The 12725-nt window shown below is 42.6% G+C and overlaps 1 protein-coding gene across 1 annotated transcript in view; it reads left to right on the top strand.

Moving 5' to 3' along the window:
- LOC118358912 (insulin receptor-like) overlaps nt 1–12725 on the top strand; it is a 111156-nt gene that overhangs the window by 80133 nt on the left and 18298 nt on the right. The window contains exons 4-10 of the mRNA XM_035736918.2: nt 2554–2693; nt 2900–3047; nt 3272–3486; nt 4481–4607; nt 5500–5750; nt 5977–6144; nt 6344–6542. Coding sequence (XP_035592811.1) covers nt 2554–2693; nt 2900–3047; nt 3272–3486; nt 4481–4607; nt 5500–5750; nt 5977–6144; nt 6344–6542 — 1248 coding nt within the window. The remainder of the gene's footprint in view (nt 1–2553; nt 2694–2899; nt 3048–3271; nt 3487–4480; nt 4608–5499; nt 5751–5976; nt 6145–6343; nt 6543–12725) is intronic.

Below are 12725 nucleotides of genomic sequence, written 5' to 3'. Positions count from 1 at the left end.
ATCAGTCCCCTGTTTACATGTTTGAGATATTAGTACATCAGTCCCCTGTTTACATGTTTGAGATATTAGTACATCGGTGCCCTGTTTACATGTTTGAGATATTAGTACATCGGTCCCCTGTTTACATGTTTGAGATATTAGATCGGTCCCCTGTTTACATGTTTGAGATATTAGTACATCGGTCCCTGTTTACATGTTTAAGATATGAGTATATCAGTCCCCTGTTTACAGGTTTGAAATATGAGTACATCGCTCCCCTTTTACATGTTTGAGATATGAGTATATCGGTCGGCGGGACTCAAAACCCATCCAATTGTAGAATGTATCGGTCAGGAAATCGGTCCAAACGTTACGAATTGCCAGTTCAAAATGTTTTTGCTCAATTTACTATATCTTCCCGGCCTCCCGAGTGGCACAGCAGGGTAAGGTGTCACTACAGTCTCCCGGTCACAGCTGATTCGGTCACCAGCTGGACAGTGTTTCCTCCGACATATTGGTGTGGCTGGCTAACGGGTTAAGCGAGCAGTGTGTCAAGAAGCAGTGTGGCTTGGCAGGGTCGTGTTTCGGAGGATGCATGGCTCTCGACCTTCGCCTCCCGAGTCCGTAGGGGAGTTGCAGCGATTGGGACAAGACTGTAACTTCGAATTGGATACCACGAAATTAGGGAGAAAATGGGGTTTTACTATACCTGCGGGATAATACTGAGTCCTCTCCTTCTGTGTTGAACTTAGCATGTAATTGTGTTGAGTCATTGATCTACAAGTCATTCTGCATTCAATATTAGTAGCCTAGTCAAAATGTGCGCACTCTGCGCAGCTTCGCACGCTGACCAACAAGAGGTAGGCTTATTCCTGACCTGGCACATCTGCGGGTAACCTTCAGCATTCAAAATGTTTGTATAATGAGTTGCACAATAATAGGCTTTATTAGTTGAGTGACAACCAATATAATTTGCTAGGTTATTTTTATCAAATGCCCTGTTGAAAATAGTGTTTTACCGGAATAAATGAAGCCTAAACTACCCCCGGAGACAACTCATCTGGCTATACATTCGATTTCATTTCGATTGTTCAGGTTCAACAATCAGCAATAGTTTTGGTAGTTTTGCTTGAAACAATCAGTTGTCATTTTTAGATATACCGGGTAAAGTATATACTTTCATAATGAAGACATCAGTCACTTTTGCAACCCACACAGTATGGCCCAAGCAGGAGACCTTTAAGAAGAGAAGCTCACTCCAAGTCATCAAAACATTCAAACGGTCTAAACCATTCGATTATGAGACTGGGGTGAAATCCAAAGTTGTTCATATATTCATAGGCAATGTGATAGCAAATTTGTAAAGATACATATTGATACATTTCTATAACATATACACAGGGTGTCAGGAAGCGGGTGCAGAAGATGAGTTTAATAATAAGAAACAGGAAGATAATCAAAACAGGACAGGGCATCGGCTTTGACGTTCTTTGAACCTGGCCTATATGACAAGGTCTAGTGAAGAATGGGGCCCACCTTGCTTGGCGCTGGTTCAGCCCCCTCGCTGTCCGTATGTACTCCAGGTTCCGATGGTCAATGAGGAAGAGAAATGCTTCCATGGCAGCCTCCAGCAAGTCTCCCCACTCCTCTAATGCCAACTTCACCGCCAAGAGCTCCCGGTCACTGACGTCATAGTCCCTTTCTGCAGGAGACCGTTTTTTGTTGTTGTTGTAGTATGCACATGGATACAAATGTCTGTGGGTTACCTTGACGTTGGGACAGGATAGCCCCCATATGCCCACTTCTGAAGCGTCCACCTCCACCACAAAGGGCAACGTAGAATCTGGATTTCCTGCAACGGGTGGCGGTGAAATGCCCCTTCAGTATACAGAAGGCGTCATCGGCTGCAGGACTCCACACCAACGTATGGCTTTGCTGTGCATAAGGCTTCTTTTTACAGTCTATGGCCCAAGGAAACATTGCAGACACAGTGATTTGAGCTATCTGATTGGCCAATGGTAGGCCGAGAGGTGCACTTGATTTGCTCTCTGGGCTTTCCGGGTAGGCAGAGTTCTACCTAAAAGACACATGAAATGGTTAAAAATGGAAACACTTTGCCTTCCCAGTGCTAGGGCTGCTGAATCAAGTGCACTTACCACCAACAGCACAAAACTAATGAAAAAATAAGAACACAAGGTTTTATCGTCTGTTTTTTTTTTACAGAAATGTTTGGTGTTTGACTAGGAATGCCGTGATCGACCGATTGGTGACCACTGGTATATGGTGATATAGAGGTAGACAGGAGAAAGTGTTTGTGTTCCGGGGACGTTGTTCACCTCCTGAGTAGTGCAGTGGGGCCGTAAGAACAATCAGTGCCTCTTGGGGTTTTGGCATCTTTTGAGAAATGTCTCAAATTTGACGACACTGATTTTGATCACACAGACCACCGTTATTTCATTCCTTTGCTAGGATTATATGTCCTTATCAGCTGGCTTGTTGTGAGGTGACACCATGTGTTATGAGTGTGTGGCAGTGGACCATAACCAGTGTCTGTGTGTGTCTTTCTCTCTGCAGGTTGAACTGTACCCCGTGTGCGGGGCTGTGTCCTAAGATGTGTACAGGGCTGAAGACAGTGGACTCTGTGACAGCAGCCCAGGCTTTGAGAGGATGCACTGTGCTCAACGGCAGCCTGATCATCAAGATCCGTGGAGGGAGTGAGTACAGTATACACCTACCACTTCAATACTTCCTCATCTACCCCTTCCAACCAATCCTCACCTACCTAGTATATTATATAGTCACAGACTCTCTTAGTGATTTTTTTTGTCAGGTGCTCAAAAGGCTTTACATTGAAAGTAATTGGAACTCACAGACCCACTACCAATGTGAACTGACTGTCTGTTTCCCCTCTCTCCATCAGACAACATAGCAGCAGAGCTGGAGGCTAACCTGGGTCAGCTGGAGGAGATAACAGGCTACCTGACCATCAAGAGAGCCTATGCCCTTGTCTCTCTCTCCTTCCTCCGCAAGCTACACATCATCCGCGGAGAGACGCTGACCCAAGATGGGTAGGTCTCGGGTACTGTGCACTATATAGGGAAAAGGGTACCATTTCAGATTTTTCGGTTGGAACATTGTCCAAATTAAAACAGTACATGGGAGCATAGACCAGTGTGCAGATTATTATATATATATTTTTTTAATTTCTACTGCCTTATCAGATTTTTCTTAGGTCTTACAGACTGACTAGTTTGTTCATTTTCTCAACCGCTCTCTTCGTGTACCTTTTCAGGAACTACTCGTTCTACGCGCTTGACAACCAGAACCTGCGTCAGCTGTGGGACTGGAACAAACACAACCTGACCATCCTTCAGGGGCGCATGTTCTTCCTTCACAACGCCAAGTTGTGCATGTCTGAGATCCGCAAGATGGAGGAGGTGACGGGCACCAAGGGGAGAGACATCAAGAATGAAATCGCCGGCAGGACCAATGGAGACCAGGCCTCCTGTAAGACCAGACAACACTTTAGACAAAAAATATAATACTATTAATATGTAGTAGACGCTAAAAATAATATATGTAGTAGACGCTATTAGTCAAAGGTTACTTACAGTTAACGTTGACAATTAACTTCTTGGCGCACCGATCCCTTTAGCGGGATAATTTTTGTCAACATCCGCTGAATTGCAGAGCACCAAATTCAAATTAAATTACTACAAATATTACATTTTCATGAAATCACAAGTGCAATATACCAAAACACAGCTTGTTAATCCACCTGGCGTGTCAGATTTCAAAAAGCTTTACAGAGAAAGCAAACCAAGCGTTTATGTTAGGACAGCTCTCTCAGCAGACAAAACATTACAAACAGCTGGCAGCAAAGTAGATTGCTTTTCTGACTTTCGTAACCAATCACATGAATCGCTTACCTTTGATGATCTTCGGATGTTCACGAGACTGTTACACAATAAATGTTGGGTTTTTTCCCTAAAGATTATTTTTATATCCAAAAACCTCCATTTGGTTTGTGCGTTTTGTTCAGTAATCCACAGGCTCGTGCAGGTCACGACGGGCAGATGAAAATTCCAAATAGTATCCGTAAAGTTCGTAGAAACATGTCAAACATTTTTTATAATCAATCCCTAGGTTGTTTTTACAATAAATAATATTTAAACCGGAACATATTTTTTTCAATAGGATAGAGAGAGAGAAAAGCTCTGCTCCAAGCTGCTCGCGCATGCAAAAATCTAAGGACACCCAGCTATCCACTGACGCGATGTGATCATTCTCGCTCATTTTTCAGAATAAAAGCCTGAAACTATGTCTAAAGTTCACTGTGTCTAAAGTCCACTGTTCACACCATGTGGAAGCCATAGGGAAAGGAATCTGGTTGATATCATCTTTACCTCTTCTACAATATTGCTATTCTCTCACCTCCCTCATTTGCCCTGATCACACCTCCCTTGGCTGATGTCTGTCTGTCTCTGTTGTTGGTCTCCAGGTGAGAACCAGGTGCTGAAGTTCACCACGGTGCGCACGCAGTCAGACAAGATCCTCATCAAGTGGGAACCCTTCTGGCCGCCTGACTTCAGAGACCTACTAGGCTTCATGGTCCTCTACAAAGAGGCGTAAGTAGGACGCAATACATTAATACATAAATACCTAGAGGTGTACTGTACTGAAAGTAAATTAGTACCCTTGTCTGAGCCAGAATGGCCCACAGGGAAGGAACCTGTCATCTGTTTCTGTAAGGTGAGGCAGCTTGATATAGACACCCCTGGAGCAGACGCTAGTCTATGGCACGGGTATTGTAGGTAGAAAACATGAACACATAAATTAAGAATAAACACAAATACATTCAGAAAGAGGTAGAAGTACTGTGTGATGGACATGCCGGTAAGCAGTATTGTAAGACGGACATACCGTGTCATTATTTAAGCTCCCAACACAGTATATACTTCTTAGCTGTATCACAGAACAGAACAGGTGTCTTTTTCTGAATGAAACATGCTGTTTTAGAAGCATCGATCAGCATGTGGTGTACGGTATGAGTAATGGCTATTCTCTTCTCTTTGCATTACTCTTCAGAAAGCTTATACCACACCATGTGAATAGGTGTCCTGGTTGCATTTCTTTGCGGTAGAACTGAATATGTGAATATTGAATTTGTCTCTCGCTCATCTCCTACAGTATAAGAATGTGATGGGTCTTACTGTAGCTCTAGCATTGAATGAGTCTTCTTTATTAAAGAAGGGGCTAGTAGTGGGCATTTTGTTAGCGGCTGTATCGACTATGAATGGTAGCTGCCACTTTCTGCTTTTGGATGTGCGTAATTAGGCCACTCTCCTGTCATTGTTTTGAATCCAAGTCTCTTCCCAAGAACGTAGTAATGTGTGTGTGTGTGTGTGTGTGTGTCCCGCCCTTCCAGACGCTAAAATAATGTGACGTAGTTTGACTTGGCTTAGGGTATATTTCTACTATTGAGTATCTGTGTGCGTCTCTGTCCCCTTCCTTCTCCAGGCCCTATAAGAATGTGACAGAGTTTGATGGCCAGGATGCGTGTGGCTCTAACAGCTGGGTGATAGCTGACATAGACCCTCCACCCCGGGCCTCGGAGGGGAAGGAGCAGGGAGAGCCTGGCTACCTCATCCATACTATGAAACCCTATACCCAGTACGCCATCATGGTCAAGACCCAGCTCTCCGCCTCAGATGAACACCAGGTCCTCGGGGCCAAGAGTGAGATCATCTACGTCCGCACCAATGCCACCAGTGAGTCACAAACAATCCTCCGTTCCTTACAACATTCTAATCTACTACATCTCAAATCTTGCGGCCCAACAAATGCATAAAACAGTGTCTCTAGCTAGCAAGCTTTAACTCAAGTGATTTGTCTTTTGCTGTTAACCAAAGTCTAGAGGAACTAGCGGCGATCCGCCAATAGGTCCCAACCCGCTAGTATGACGACCAACCCTACTTTAACCATGTTGTGTTTTAGAGCCGTCGGTGCCGCTGGACCCCATCTCATCATCCAACTCGTCCTCTCAGATCATCCTGAAGTGGAAGCCCCCCACGGACGCCAATGGCAACATCACTCACTACCTGGTGTTCTGTCAGCAGCAGCCCGAGGATAGCGACCTCTACAAGTTTGACTACTGTCAAAAAGGTGAGACACAGAGGATTGTTAATTATTCAGAGGTTTACTTCATATTATAGTTACGAAAAGGTCGATAAATCATATCAAATGATCTCATAGTCTGTTGACCATTGAAAAGGGGGTTTCAGGGTTCACTATTTTGTGTGTGGGATTCAGTTGGGATGTGACGTTTGGGATTCTAACCATCTCTCTCTCTGTCTGTGTGCAGGAATGAAGCTGCCGTCGCGGGTGCCTACCCATCTGGACACTGACGAGGAGCAAAAGTGGAACCAGACAGACGAGTCTGGGCCAGGGAACCGCTGCTGTGCCTGCCCCAAAACAGACACCCAGCTCAAGAAGGAGGCTGAGGAGTCTGAGTACCGCAAGACCTTCGAAAACTACATCCACAATGAAGTGTTTAAAGTCAGGTATGATAGCACAGTATTACCGCTGCACTCACTTTGCTGTGGCGCTGTGTCATGGCAAAATCATTGCCGCCACAACAACAAAAAATATGGAACGTGAACAAATATTTCTGCTGAGTCTCACTTTGAAGATGCTATAACAGCCCACATTTACTCTTCCTCTGCAAACAAAACAAGTAATTCATAGAAAAATCTGATAACACCATAGTAGAATAGTTTATCTATTTACCCAATGGGCTTGTTGTTGCGTGTTCTTTGTGAGAAAAATATTCCTCTCTTGGTGCATTTCAAGTTACTAGTGCCATAGGGTGGGAAACATGCATATTGACCAGCAGTCAATGCACAACAATTCTTGCAATCGCGAAAACCGCAGTTTTAATGGAGTTAGGTTCTGACAGAGTGAAAAACCATTAACTTCTGGTGGAGCAAGAATTTCAAATTGCAACCCAACAGTGGCTTTTGTTAAAAAGAAGGGATCCCAGTTCTCCATTCCTACTTTATTTATTTCTAAACTCTAAATATGTGCAAACTGCACCATTTTAAACCCAGAATTTTTAGCAGCGGCATGGTTGTAACACGTTACCGCTCCACAATTAGCAGTGAGTGCATAGGGGAGAGTGGGGCTAAATGTAACACCATTCAATTTTAGGGTAGCTTGGGGTACACTACCTCAAAATAATTAAAAGGGATTGACTTAAAAAATTGTGATGAGACAGATACTAGTTTTAGTTGAGCAAGAGACGTGGCAACCAGGGGAGTAAAAATTGTGATTAAGTTTCTGTGAGAATTACAGGCAGAGAGTGTTCTAGCCCAAGTTGGCAGTTACCCTAACAGGTAGGCCTACATTATTATTCACTGTGTTTATGCATGTTTTATGGGACATAAAATGCATCTATAGGATAGAAACTAGTTAAAAGATCACATTTGGGATCTGGCTAATGATTAAACCCAATAGGGTAAATGCAGATAGGTAACCCCATTCTTCAGCCTATTTATTTGCGCTTTGCTGCATCAGTTGGGCTACAGGTGATAATGTTTATTGCTAATAGCATACCTCATAATATGGACAATGCATAGGCTATATACATGGCCCAATATGTTAAATAATTGTAACAAATAATTTTATGAATGTGTTATTGGGCTCGTTTCTGGAGTTGGAAATTATATTTTAAACGGTGTCAGCATACTTTTATTTTAACTCATTTAGGAGTAGAATGTCCTTTTAAAAAGTCACCAGAACAGAACTTCTCAGACCCCCCCCCTGCTACAAACACTGGATAGCATAACTACAGTTTAAGTCGGGAGTTTACATACACTTCGGTTGGAGTCACTTTTGGATGAATAGCGTGCCCAGAGTGAACTGCCTCCTACTCTGTCCCAGATGCTAATATATGCATATTATTGTTAGTATTGGATAGAAAACACTCTGAAGTTTCTAAAACTGTTTGAATGATGTCTGTGAAAAAATCTGAGAAAAATCCGACCAGGAAGTGGGATATCTGGGGGTTTGTAGTTTTTCAAAGCTTGGCCTACCGAATACACATTGAGATATGGATAAAGTTGCACTTCCTACCGCTTCCACTAGATGTCAACCATCTTTAGAAACTTGAATGAGGATTCTACTAAAAAGGAGGGGTTCATGAGACCTCTTTGAGTCAGTGGTCTGGCAGAGTGCCTTGATCTCATGATGCGTGCTCCCGATAGAATTACTTCTCGTTCCAGTGCTTTTCTTCAGACAAAGGAATTCTCCGGTTGGAACATTATTGATGTTTTATGTTAAAAACTTCCTAATGATTGATTCCATACATCGTTTGACATGTTTCTAAGGGACTGTAACGAAACTTTTGGGGTTTTTGTCTGGACAAAGTGCCTGCCCCTCATGAAGATGGATTACTGGGCTGAACACGCTAACAATAAGTGGCTATTTGGACATAAATTATGGACTTGATGGAACAAATCAGTAATTTATTGTTGAACTGGGATTCCTGGGAGTGCCTTCTGATGAAGATCGTCAAAGATAAGTGAATATTTATGGTGTAATTTCTAACTTCTGTTGACTCCACAATGGCGGATGTTCCTCTGGTTGTTTTGGATTCTGAGTGCCGTTCTCAGATGATGCTTTTTCCGTAAAGTTTTTTTGAAATCTGACACAGCGGTTGCATTAAGGAGAAGTCTATCTTTAATTCTGTGAATAACGGTTGTATCTTTAGTCAATGTTTATTATGAGTATTTCTGCAAAATCACCAGATGTTTTGGAATCAAAACATTACTGCACGTATCGCTCCAATGTAAACTGAAATTTTTCGATATAGATATGCACATTATCGAACTAAACATACATGTATTGTGTAACATGTTGTCCTATGAGTGTCATCTGATGAAGAACATCAAAGGTTAGTGATTCATTTTTATCTATTTCTGCTTTTTGTGACTCTTTGGCTGGAAAAATGACATCAGTTAGGAAGTTAAAGCGTGGTTGCAAATGGATCTTCCAAATGGACAATGACTCCAAGCATATTTCCCAAGTTGTGGCGAAATGGCTTAACGACAACAAGGTCAAGGTATTGGAGTGGCCATCACAAAGCCCTGGCTTCAATCCATTAGAAATGTTGTGGGCAGAACTGAAGGAGTGTGTGCGAGCATGGAGGCCTAGAAACCTGACTCAGTTACACCAGCTTTCTCAGGAGGAATGGACCAAAAGTCACCCAAGCTTGTGGAAACGTTTGATCCACGTTTGATCCAAGATAAACAATTTAAAGGTAATTTTACCAAATACTATTTGAGCATGTAAACTTCTGACCCCATGGGAATGTGATGAAGAAATAAAAGCTGAAATAAATCATTATCTCTACTATTTCACATTTTTACAATAAAGGGGTGATCTAAACTGACCTAAGGCAGGGATTTTTTACTAGGATTTGTGAAAAACTGAGTTCAAATGTATTTGGCTAAGGTGTATCCAAACTTCCGACTTCAACTGTACCTTCATAACAAAGTGTTTGAGATCAGGTATTATGGCATAACTAAAGTACCTTCATAATTAAGTATTTGAGACCAGGTATGATTATAGCCGAGTTACCTCCACAACAAAGTGTGTGAGATCAGGTATGAGAACAGTAGTTCCATCACAGTGAGATGTTGGCGTAAGAAACAACAGTTAGCTATATACCTCAGATATTACCCCAGAACTCAGGGAACCCTGAAAGTAATTGACTACCTCCTACACACCTAAGAAGTCTATTAAATGAACATGAGGGGAGTGGATGATGGAGTCTGGATGACGGTTAGTCCCCATTTGATTAGTTAACGCCTCGGCCCCCTCAACTTGTCAATCAATCAGAGCACAACAGCCAGCAGCTCTGCGTCAGTGGTGGTATGCATAATTTGAAGCACTTATTTCACGCCCAGCAGTGTTATCTAGCCTTGGCAGAAAACTGGGAAAATGGCAGTGTCTCTCTCTGTGTGACAAATGAAATGCCTGCTCAACCCAAGCGTGATAATTAGTGAAAGCCTATGCGTTTCCATTCACCTTTTATTGCGATTCCAGGAACATGTGAGAAGAGAGTCCGTGTAGCGTAATGTTTTGACGGCACCAAAGTCTCTTTGGCAGGTGGAATAGCAAGCAGAGCTGGCTTTCAAATGCACCGTTGACTGACATGAGGCCCCTGGGCTGACGCACACACACACACACACACACACACACACACACACACACACACACACACACACACACACACACACACACACACACACACACACACACACACACACACACACACACACACACACACACACACACACACACAGTGACATACACACAACCTCACATTTCAACCATAGGAAGGCATTTGTATAATAGTTGCTGAGGCGAGGCATGGGAAATCACCATGCAAATCCAGTATCTGAGTCAGTCTCTTCCGCATTGCCGCCGTTTCAAACGACGTTGTCCGGCCTTGGCAGTTCTGATTTAGCTCCCAGTTCATAGAGTGTCCCTGTAGCTGTTATTCACATGGTTACAGGAACACTGTGCTCCTTACAGCACAGCCTCACAGGCAGGGGCCCTGCTCTCCCTTTGTTTGTCCCCGGATTATACAGTCAGTGTGTGTGTACTAGCGTGCTATCCGGCTAGCCCCGACCTTTTGTGTGGTGTGTGTGTGTGAGTGACAGCCTTTTGAACAAGGAGTTCAGACACAACAGTGCCAGCCTAGTGAGCAAGGAGTTTAGAAACACAACAGTGACAGCCTAATGCACAAGGAGTTTAGAAACACAACAGTGACAGCCTAATGCACAAGGAGTTTAGAAACACAACAGTGCCAGCCTAGTGCGCAAGGAGTTTAGAAACACAACAGTGACAGCCTAATGCACAAGGAGTTTAGAAACACAACAGTGCCAGCCTAATGCACAAGGAGTTTAGAAACACAACAATGGCATCCTAGTGAACATGGAATTCAGACACAACAGTGTCATGAGCTGGCCTGGGGGTAGGTTTATGACAGTCATAAATACCTCTCCCCGCCTTTTTCCTCTCTCTACCCTACTGATGTGACATTTGAAAAACCCTTGGTTAACATAGAGATTCTGGGAACATCAGAAGGTGGGGGGAAATTAACCATATTTTTGGGTAATCCAGTTGAACCAGTTGAGCATATGCGTTGGTACTTAATGAATGTTACTTAAGTACGTTGGTACTTAATGAATATGATGTCAGTTCGGTTGTCATCTGAGACATGCTCATCAATGATAGGATGACATAAACTCTACAGTGGAAAGTCTATACATTGTAGTTATCAGATTCACATGGAATTGTTGTACAATTTAAATGTTTGAATATAAAATTATTGGTGAAAAGATTAAATGTAATTTTAGCTTCCAAATGAGAGTTTGGGGTTTTCACAAGGTTAGGGCTCTGCTCAATCAGTGGCCCGCCCCTGTGAAGGACATGTGTTATAAAACTATGAAAACACACCCTTCTCCCTCCACTATATAAAATGTAACCTCCTGTTCCAAGTACGTGAGGCCTGCAGCCTTTACGTTAAAAGGGCAAATAACTTGCTGTTCCGGGTACATTAGGATGACGATCCGATGTCAGAAGGGTTAAGATAATAACTACAAAACGAAGCCAACCTCAGCGTTAGCTTTGGTTGCGAATGGTATGAACGTTGAACTCTTATTCACTACAGAAGTGATACCTCCTAGCCGTTGAGTTAGCAACAGCAGCTAAAAACGCTAAAAACGACAGAGTATCCCATCTACCAACCAACGCCGACACTACAACGTATCCAATTTACCACCAGAGACATTCTTCAAAGGACTTGGTTGGGCAACACGGCCTTCCATCTACCACCAACCTACCGAAGCGCAGCTCGGAGTAAATATTTATTGCATTTTCCTTTTCCAAATAGCCGGTAATTTAGAATGAATAAAATACTGTATTTACGATAGCATGGCTTCTCCCTTTGTTCCTCAAGTCATCCCGCTCCTTCACTCAAACCCAGCCCCCTTTTCTTTTGAGTAACCAGCTGTCATATCTGTTCCGTACGCTAGGGACGTTTTCCTTTATGAAGTAATTTGTAATCAAGGTATGATTCATTCTGTGTATATGTAATTCTGTGTGATTAGTTAAGTATTTAGTAAATAAATAATCAAACCCAATTTTGTATTGCTGATTCAACTTGTTAGCCAGGGTTCGTGAAGATAACCAAGAATTTACAACTTTGATGAGACTGAATTAAGGTGACGATTAATATTGACTGCTATTGATGTAAAATATTACTAGAGTTTATTTGGAAGATGACTGCTCTATAAATATTATTTTGTGGTTCCCCGACTTTCTAGTTAATTACATTTACATGATTGAGCCAATCCGGAAATATTAATTACAGAGAAAGGATTTTATATATGCCATTTAGCAGATTTTATAGAATAGCATGTCATATCACTTAATCCGGCATAGCCAAAGACATGACAACAGTGACAGCCTAGTAAACAAGGAGTTCAGTCTAGAGGTCAATCGATTAATTGGCATGGCCGATTTCAAGTTTTCATAACAATTGGTAATCTGCCTTTTTGGACACTGATTTTGGCAGAAAACATTGCAATCCGTGAGGAAACAGGCTTGACCACCTGTTATGTGAACGCAGTGTCAAAAGGACCTTGTGGCTGCAATGAGCCAAGTAAGTTGCTAGC

Source organism: Oncorhynchus keta, chromosome 26 (genome assembly GCF_023373465.1).
Source record: "Oncorhynchus keta strain PuntledgeMale-10-30-2019 chromosome 26, Oket_V2, whole genome shotgun sequence".
Lineage (NCBI taxonomy): Eukaryota > Metazoa > Chordata > Actinopteri > Salmoniformes > Salmonidae > Oncorhynchus > Oncorhynchus keta.
This window is presented reverse-complemented; position numbering and strand designations above follow the sequence as displayed.